The sequence below is a fragment of the Gadus morhua genome, chromosome 4, assembly GCF_902167405.1.
Source record: "Gadus morhua chromosome 4, gadMor3.0, whole genome shotgun sequence".
In the NCBI taxonomy this organism is placed as follows: domain Eukaryota; kingdom Metazoa; phylum Chordata; class Actinopteri; order Gadiformes; family Gadidae; genus Gadus; species Gadus morhua.
In genome coordinates, this window is record NC_044051.1 from 12,295,706 (window position 1) to 12,305,705 (window position 10,000).

At 49.0% G+C, this 10,000-nt stretch overlaps 1 protein-coding gene across 1 annotated transcript in view; it reads right to left on the reverse strand.

Annotated features, from left to right (window-relative positions):
- Positions 1-10,000, reverse strand: part of unc5cb (unc-5 netrin receptor Cb) — a gene marked incomplete at its 5' end in the record, with an annotated part of 27,160 nt that overhangs the window by 13,980 nt on the left and 3,180 nt on the right. The window contains 3 exons of the mRNA XM_030352956.1: positions 577-951; positions 3,395-3,586; positions 6,835-6,891. Of these exons, the coding sequence (XP_030208816.1) occupies positions 577-951; positions 3,395-3,586; positions 6,835-6,891 (624 nt within the window). The remainder of the gene's footprint in view (positions 1-576; positions 952-3,394; positions 3,587-6,834; positions 6,892-10,000) is intronic.

The following is a 10,000-nucleotide window of genomic DNA, read 5'->3' on the forward strand; positions in this document are numbered from 1 at the left end:
GAGACCTCTATATGTATGTATATTAAAACAATGTGTATGGCAATACAACGTGTATGCTAATGCCCCCTCTACATTAATACCACATGTATGTTGATTCAAGTGAACGTAGCGAACAGATCACCGAGTGATGACAGTAAGACGTAACCGAATCTGCCAACAGTCAGATAGAATTACAATGGTCCGGATGGGTTATGATAATATTTGAGAATGTGTAATTTATTTAGTTTATACAGCCTGCATATGCACTCACCGCGCTGACACTTTTCGCTACTGGATTGATTATAAATATGCAGACTCTGCATGGATTCCATCAATGTTATCCGAGAAAAATCAGCCATTTCTACAGCCGAACCGCCTCAACCTACCCCACCCAACCCCTTCACCGACCACATTCAACGTCTCCTCCTGCCCCACTCGACTCCTCCACCCATCCCTCTCAACCCCTCAAACCATCGCACTCAACCCCTCCACCCACCCCCTCAAACGCCTCAAACCCTTCCAACCCAATCCCTCCACCCGTTCAACACAGCCCTTCCCCCCGTCCCAATCAAAGCCGCTACACCCCACCCCACCCACCTGAGTTGGGCACGATGAGGTGGCCCCCCTGGGAGTTGAAGGAGCCCACGGCGGTGCATGAGGGGTCCCGGCTCCTCAGCAGCGTCTGGGTGGCGGGGGGCCGGCGGCCCATGGTGCCCTCGCCGCTGCCGTCCAGCAGGCAGTGGGACAGCTTGGGGGAGAGCTTGGACGCAAAGTCCCCGGCCATGCCCAGCTCGTCCTGGGGGGTGACCAGCCCGGACGAGTTGTACACCTTGATCTTGAGGTTGGGCAGCGGGTCCAGCAGCGGCGAGTTGGTCATGGGGATCTTGTCGGCCACGTCGTGCAGGGCGTAGACGGGGCCGCGGTACAGCGCCGCCGCCGAGGTCAGGTCCGGGGGCGCCGTCAGGAGGTCGGCTGGAGGCGGGGGAGGGGGCGGTAAGGAGGAGGAGGAGGAAGAGGAGGAGGAGGGAGGGAGAGGTGAAGGGAGAGGATGGGGGAGAGGAGGAAGGAGAGGGAGAGGAGGAGGAGGAGGGAGGGAGAGGTGAAAGGGAGATGATGGGGGAGAGGAGGAAGGAGAGGAGGAGGAGGAGGAGGAGGGAGAGGTGAAGGGAGATGATGAGGGAGAGGAGGAAGGAGAGGAGGAGGAGGGAGGGAGAGGTGAAGGGAGAGGATGAGGGAGAGGAGGAAGGAGAGGGAGAGGAGGAGGAGGAGAGAGGGAGAGGTGAAGGGAGAGGATGAGGGAGAGGAGGAAGGAGAGGGAGAGGAGGAGAGAGGGAAAGATGAAGGGAGATGATGGGGGAGAGGAGGAGGAGAGAGGGAGAGGTGAAGGGAGAGGATGAGGGAGAGGAGGAAGGAGAGGGAGAGGAGGAGGAGGAGAGAGGGAGAGGTGAAGGGAGATGATGAGGAAGAGGAGGAAGGAGAGGGAGAGGAGGAGGAGGAGAGAGGGAGAGGAGGAGGAGGGAGGGAGAGGTGAAGGGAGATGATGAGGGAGAGGAGGAAGGAGAGGAGGAGGAGGAAGAGGAGGGGGGAAGGAGAAAGAGCATTAGCAAGATGCCTGAACTTCCGTCTGTCTTCTCCTCAATGAAATGCATCGGAAGATAAAGGCGTCTGCTAAAAACAAACAGATAGCTAAATAAAATGCAAAATAAGAGGTGAGGTCACGACGGTGAGGAACACAACATCTCAACCTCCAACAGACAATTACTTTTTTTTCCAAACCAGAACAAAATGAGAGGCTTTGTTGTTAATAATTGTGGACAGCTGTTGCCCTGACGACAGCGCCGCGTGGTTCATTAGAAGCCAGCTTTGTTTTCCTTCCTTCCTAGGGGACTCCTCCTCTAAGTCCGCTTGAGCCCGGAGACAGAATAGATATCGACACTTGAAGGCAGCAAGGAGAGTGGGATACGGCCGTGACTCATGAGCAACAGATGGCCAGAGTAAACCTGCTTATCTAACTTAGTTCACTGCAAACTAAGGCGGTTGTTTGTTAGCTTAAAGGAGAGTAGCACGGAAGAGTGAATGTACACAAACCTCTACGTGCACCGCTTGAGTCGTGGTAGTGGTTATATAGTTGTCTAAATCCTATTAGGATAATTGTATACATTTTTTTATTTTATTACTACTTTTATTAATAATTTATGTAATTATTATTATTTAACTTTTCTGCTCTCTCATATTATTGTCCAAGCCTCAAGCACCTGCCTGATCCCATTTAAACATTGCCTCCCCACTCATGTATCATATCAGCTGAACACGCCACACAGCTTACCATTATCATCATTATCACTCTAATGATTATTATTATTACGCCATAATGACATCTAGTGCAGAGATTGGTCTCCCATCACAACAACAACAACGCACACTTTAATCGTCTCATCATCGCCAGGGCTCCCACAACAACATCCATAGGTTGTGATGTCTTCCTCACACCAACACCAGAGGAACGAACATTTGGATTCACATCAGCTCTGACAACACACCACCCGCCACTGGCCTGACACAGCTGGGGAAGGAACACTCCTGTCTCCCTCACTGGGTGATGCCATGAGGGCGAGGTCCATCAAACAGCGGGGCTGCCTGACACTCGGTGGGTTTGTTGGGTGGAAACGACGGAAACACTGCAGCATGCTTCTAACTAACGGGAGCTGAAGTACAACGATGCAGGAGTATGACCTGCACTGGTACGCTCATAGACACACACACACACACACACACACACACACACACACACACACACACAGGTGCACGCGTACACACACACACCCACACAGGTGCAGACAGGCATATACACGTCATGCAGTCTCTCTCACACCTCGCACACAGACAAAGACACAGACACAGACACAGACACAGACACCGACACAGACACACACAGACACACACACACGCACATACTGTCCATCTCATACGACACGCACACACTATACCTCTCTCTGTCTCTCTTCCTCTTTCTCACACAGCACACCCACTCCGTCTCTCCCTCTCCCCCTCCCCCCCTCCCTCCCTCCCTCCCTCCCTCTCTCTCTCTCTCTCTCTCTCTCTCTCTCTCTCTCTCTCTCTCTCTCTCTCTCTCTCTCTCTCTCTCTCTCTCTCTCTCTCTCTCTCTCTCTCTCTCTCTCTCTCTCTCTCTCTCTCTCTCTCTCTCCCTCCCTCCCTCCCTCCCTCCCTCCCTCCCTCCCTCCCTCTCTCTCTCTCTCTCTCTCTCTCTCTCTCTCTCTCTCTCTCTCTCTCTTCTCTCTCTCTCTCTCTCTCTCTCTCTCTCTCTCTCTCTCTCTCTCTCTCTCTCTCCTCTCTCTCTCTCTCTCTCTCTCTCTCTCTCTCTCTCTCTCTCTGTCTGCCTCCCCCCCCCACCCACCTGTGCGGGCGGTCTTGATGTTGACGGGCTGGAAGCCCCCGTTGAGGGCGGACGAGTCCAGGATGTCCGACTCAAAGTCTCGGTGGTTCTTCCTGTAGATGAAGAGCGCCACCACCACCGAGATCACCAGGCACATGATGACCGCGATGACCACGCCCGCGTACAGTGCCACATCGTCCGTGCTGGGCGCCACTGCAGAGGAGGAGGACGATGAGGATGATGATGATGATGATGAATGGTGTGTGTGAGGAAGGCGTGGGTGGGGGATTAGGTTAAAGGAGGTGTGTGTGTGTTTGAATGTAGTGGTTTTGTGTGTGTGTGTGTGTGTGGGTGTGTGGGTGCGCGCGCGCATGCGCGCGCGTATGTGTGTGTTTGTGTGTGTGTTTGTGTGTGTGTTTGTGTGTGTGTGTGTGTGTGTGTGTGTGTGTGTTTGTGTGTGAGTGTGTGTGTGTGTGTGTGATGGCGGGGAGCAGAAAGGGAGAAGAGACAGAGACAGAGTCAGACAGAACAAGAATGAAAAGCAATTAGTCCCTATAGAGAGCATCCATCATGTCTGTATGATGGCTGGTGTGACAACAACCATTATCACCCGTCTCATTTCCTGTTCTTGTAGCAGCGTGGGAGATTAATGCAGATATTCCCCTAACCCTCCCCCTGAGAAAATATAACACAGCCTTTCTTGTCCACCGATGGAGGTAAAAATAAGTGTTTTTGACTTCTGAGCAACGCTGTGGAAGATATCCCAGTAATACACATCACATATGCCATGCGCACCACCAGTTCAGAGAAAGATTAACTGTAAAGTGGTCCCGCCTAGCTCAACTGGCACAGCAAGGCATTAACACTGCCAGGGTTGAGGGTTTGATTCCCACTGGGACCACCCTTGTTAACTTGTATGTAAGACACTATTGTAAGACGCTTCTAATTAAACCATCCAACAAATCACGCAGGATTTGTCAGGCCATATCATGTCCGTAGGATGTTATAGATATATGTATTATAATATTTTTAATTAATACTATAATATTCCCAACGGAGGAACTTCTTTGATAAGTGCAGCAGAATGTCCTTCACTAACTCGAAAGTCAAAGCAAAGTGTTCACGGCCGTCTATAGCGCCAGGAGCAGAACTTGTGCAATGACATGCATGAGTGTGAGCACATCTGTGTCTCGGCTCCTGTTTGTGTGTGTGTGTGTGTGTGTGTGTGTGTGTGTGTGTGTGTGTGTGTGTGTGTGTGTGTGTGTGTGTGTGTGTGTGTGTGTGTGTGTGTGTGTGTGTGTGTGTGTGTGTGTGTGTGTGTGTGTGTGATGCCTGCAGTAGTACCTTGTGGTGGTATGCAGTTTCACGGACCGAAGAACATCAAGAAAGATGAAAAAATCATAATACTGCATTTAAAAAAAGGAAGTCATTATCCCCCTAAAACCAAACATGTGGTTGAAAATAGGGCTTGGCTTGCAGATGGAACAGGTAATATAACGTGTCCATTAGGGGGCAGCATTGGCCATGGGTCCGATCACAGGGAATGTATGTAGGTTATGCCTCGTGGCTGGCTGTTGCAAATTAGCCTTGTGGCTCAGTGCGGTACAGATGGCATTCAATCTGTGTCTGTTGTGTTCTCAGGCAGGAAGAGGAGACAACTCAAAGATTCCTTGGTCAGAGCAGAGCGATTGTGCGGTTAATAGATGATGGAAATCGAGGTGCGTGCAGTTTCTAATTTCAATATAATTAATGGACTGTGAACCCAATGTGGATGGGGTGGTTGCTGCCTTTTTTTTTTGGGAATGTGTCCAAATCCATGTGTTGAATGTAATGTATGAATGTATGAATAGGAATATATTCAACCCGAAGGACTCTTGTGTTCTTGTGCACAATCTGTTTCGCTATATCCACATGATCCAAACCCACGTTTATTTCCACAACAAAGTCACAAAGGACAACCTACACAACCACCATCAAAGAGAGACCTCACAGATTATCTCAATCAAACAGTAAAGGGCTCTCCTCATCACCTTAAGGAACAGCATGGAAACACCCTTGAAAGAGTATGTGTGGTCGACTGTTCACCTATCATCGACAAAGAATGCATACAAACAAACCTACACGCAGGCATCTAATCTCTCCTCTACAGGCACAGGCTGAGGATCAAGCCGAGGGAGGAGGAAACCATGAAAGACTGGAACATGTATTCTTTCTTTACGTAAACGTTGTCTGCTCTGTGCCAGATTTTCCCTGCCGTTACTTAACATACATTGTCTCCCCCCCTACACACCAGAGTGGACCCCCCCTACGGTCACATCAACAATCGTCTTCTATATTCTGCCTTTGATGATAAAGGCAAGCAACCTGCTTAGTGTGTGCATTAAAACGTATCACTCCAGAATACTACATCCCTTTGAACATGGGGGGGTTTCAAGATATGGAAATGAAAGGGATTATTGAACATTCTCTGTTCTCTGGGTAGAGACAGAGATTAACAGAGACAGAGAGAAAGAGAGAGATGACAGAGGGAGAGAGAGAGAGAGAGAGAGAGAGAGAGAGAGAGAGAGAGAGAGAGAGAGAGAGAGAGAGAGAGAGAGACAGCGACAGAGAGACCAAGAGACACTCATAGACAGAGAAGGGATATAGAGAGAGACAGGGACAGGGAGAGAGAGACAGAGAGAGGAGGGGGATAGAGAGAGAGACGTCGACATAGAGAAAAAGACACACACACACACACACACACACACACACACACACACACACACACACACACACACACACACACACACACACACACACACACACAGATAGGGAGACATAAGAGAGACATAAATACATTGAGATATATAAAGAACAGGAGGAGAGAGCGGTTCAACTAGAGGAGTCAGGGCTCTGAGTTGTTGCTCCCTTTGGGGCGAGGGCTAATAAAAAGTGTGTCTGTCTGAAGTTAGCAGGGAGCAACCAGGCCAGGAGCACTGTGGTGGAAAAAAGAAACGACATGCTGTCTCACACAAGGCAAACAAACGTAGGAAGCTCGAGCTGAAACTCAAAGTGTCCTGTGTGACCCATGTGTATGTGTGTCATGGGCCAATGGTACGAGCGGGCTAGGGTGAAGTCCCTGAAGGTGTATCTGTGTGAATATAAAGATGTGCACTACATTGGAGGAGAGATCTCTACATTTGAATCGGTGAACAGGAGGTGATTTAATACCGCTGTTGATTTTCTTCTCTCTCTGACGCTAAAACCACACTAGGATCTTCTGGGATTGAGAGATGGAAAAGGATGGTAACTCGAAAAGAAAGGAGGGATTGCAGCCTGTGTTTTTCAATATTTGCACACACACTGAACCATGGATGTGATGTGAGACACACTGAGAGTACGGTGAGTTCTTAAGGGACATGGAAACACGTAACCAAGCACACCAAATAATGAAAAATGAAAAAATGAAACGAAGGACTCACATGGTTGGGCCAATTCATTCCTGTCTTTAGCCTCAGATGACTTCTGAAACAAAGAGTCTGGAGAGGAGGAGGAGCAGGGAGGCCGGAGGTGATGGATGGAGGAGGAGGGGGGAGGAGCAGGAGGGAGGTGAACAGAGGGTGGGGGGGAGGGGGGAGGGGGGAGAGTGATGATGAAAATCAAATTTGAACACAACAGAAAAAACAAAACAAAACTAGACAAAAAATGGACAAAAAATGGATGCAAAATTGAAAAACAACTCAACAAATCGGACACAAACCAAGTCATGAGCAGGAGTGATGTCACAGGAAAGCGATTGATTTTTTTCCCTCGCTGCTCTCCCCTAGATCGGTTTGTGTTTTTGTGTGTGTGTTTGCTTAAGTGCAGCGTGCCTATGGAGATGGATAAGAACCCCGGGGAACATACAGGGTCATTTGCCAAAGACAGACAGACGGACGGACCGTAAGACAGACAGAGACTATCAACCTGAAAATCGATCCACACAAGATCTTGCCTTTTTGCAAACCTTTTTTCAAACAAAGAGAAAAAAATAAATATCGATAAAAAAAATCCCCAGACTTCTCGAACCTGATGGGGTCGCGGTAAACAAACGGACACACAATGAAGTCCTTCTGAAGAGGTCGAGTGCCAGGCGGGAGACAACCGCACAGACAGCAGAATCAATGGGCTGATAGATGGGGCTGGCGAGGACATGTAATCAGGCAGGGGAGGTAGGGGAGGTGGGGGGGGGGAGATTGTAGACATCCAGGGAGCAGGAGGGAGTTGAGTGGCATGGTTAACCTCGATGATGTGTGCCCCCATTTGGACCCATCTTGGTGTATGTCCATGTGGACTGGGGCCATAGCGATGTAGTTAGAGGTTTTTTTTACGGAATGGAAGCAGGCAATGAGTGACATATTACTGACACCCGAGAGGTGGCGAGAAGAAGAGGGGAGTAAGGGGGGGGGGGGGGGGGGGGTGTTCTTCTTGCAGTTGTCCTGCAAAACGAAGATCGTTTATTGCGAAAGTTGTTGTGGAGCACTAAAGGCTAATTTGAAGGAGTAATGATTTCTCCAGAGAGCCTGGTATTTCACACCAATAAAGCCTCTCTATTTGCCCTTGGCGGAGTGTTGCGTGGCCTTTTCCTGGGGAATCGATATGTCAAGAAAATGCCACGACGGAGGGGTGTGTTACCCGAACGGACACATGAAGGAACAAGGGAAGACCCCGGAAAAAAAACGGAGGCGGCCGCTGAAACAAAGCTGTGTGGAAAGGACGAGAGATCTTTCCAAAACAGACAAAGTGCAACCTCTTCGCATCGATCAAGTGCTGCCTAACGTCGTTATGTACAAACCCTGCGCTCTCTTCTGCCTGTCCAAATGCGATAAACAAGCTGGAAAATATATTACCACGTCGCTATTTTCTTTTAGTTCACCTGTCTTTTTTTCCTTCACTTTTTTTTCCCTTCAACGATGCATAGCATCGGGTAGTTATACATTATATCTCGGCGTCGATCTAAGCTGATCGGATTTCCTCGGGCCTCGGATTTCCGCGATGCATTACGATCGCGAAGTTTTAAAGACACTCAAACAACATCAGACAATACGATCAGGCTGCAACAGAATCCAAAGGCCTGCTGTTTCCTCAGAGTCCACCACGGCACTGCACCGACTGCATGCACGCCAGCACTACAGAGTTGGTTCACCTTGCATTGACTTCTTTTCCTTTTCCAATCCTATTTGCCAGACAACGCAAGCTTTAAGACTGAGGCAGTTTGGGGCCGCTGGTTCTAAACGCGAGGAGAAACGGTCATTAGCGTTGAAGGAAGTGGCCTTCGCCCTCTTAGCGTCTGGAAGAAGGGAAATGAAAGTCAATCTCAGATATGAACCTGAATCCATAATATCGTTGCTGTGGTTATGGTCTCCCTGTAGCCAGCCGGTCATCAATCGGACGGAGAACTTATGGTTCTAGGGGGAGGGTGGAGGAAGGGTGGTGGTGGTGTTGGTGGTGTTGCAAGGGGGTATTGACTCAACAAACACCGTGCCGTGCACAGAAACAAACAAACACAAATTAAAGTTAGCATCAAAGCTCTTCCTGTTATTTTTTCGGGATGTTTCCGTGGCTGTGGCTTCGACTTTATGGGGCCCAAAACATGCGAACATTGCAGCGGTTTAACAAGCCTCATAGAAGGACATCTGAAGTGTGTTTTGTACTCTTTGTACTGCCCCACTTCAGAGAGGCAAAGTCAATTCACTCAAGAACCATACTGTTGTCGCATGTTTCTGGTCAATTAAGGGGCATCCAATTTGTCTGAAAATAAGGGCAGCTGTTTTTAGGGAAACCTTTGAGGAGCCACAACAAGAAAAAAACACGACTCACACAGGAAGTCCTTCTCGGGAACTTCCTGTCTGGGAGGAGGAGGGGGGGAGTAGGTTAAGGTCCCCCTATTTCTTGGCAATTTCTTTATGAGATGTTGCGTAGTTGGACACAATAGTTATCACGTACAATTATAATGACTATATGCATACATGAAAATCAGATCATAGTCTTACGGAGACTTTGAACCCAGTTTCCTGCCCACGCAGGAACGCTACCTCATGTTTGAAAGACGGGAGGTGTACTCATTAGTGAGATAGCAAAGGAAGCAAGGAGGTACCACGTGGGGAAAATGATCTTACAAAGGTCATTTTCCATCACACCTATCATAGACTCTCCCCCACGCCGACAAAAAATATAACAACAAGGTGGCTAGTGGCTTCGTGTTGTCATGGTGACACTCGACGTTCCAGCTGCAGCTAATTAATTGAATCAGCAGATGCCTTCACCCAAAACCCCTTACAGTGAATTCAGACACGTGTCTCCAATGAGCAGGTACATCTTGCTCAAAGGACGCCTGGGGAAGGAACCCAAAACCTCCAAGCTCAGAGCTGAACACCCTGGCCCCTCGAATATCCTGTCAGAAACAACATAAGTTGGACACTTGGGAGCAAAAGCTGCTTTCTGATGAATGCTACCCAGGGAGGGAACATGTGTCATGTCACAGCTCCTGTCTCCTGGGGGGGGGGGGGGGGGGGGAGTTTATCATGGTGGAGGCGTCTGTAACGTTACTTTATTTTCTCTTTTTATTTATTTAGAGAAACTTCATTACGGCAGACACCATCTTTTAAG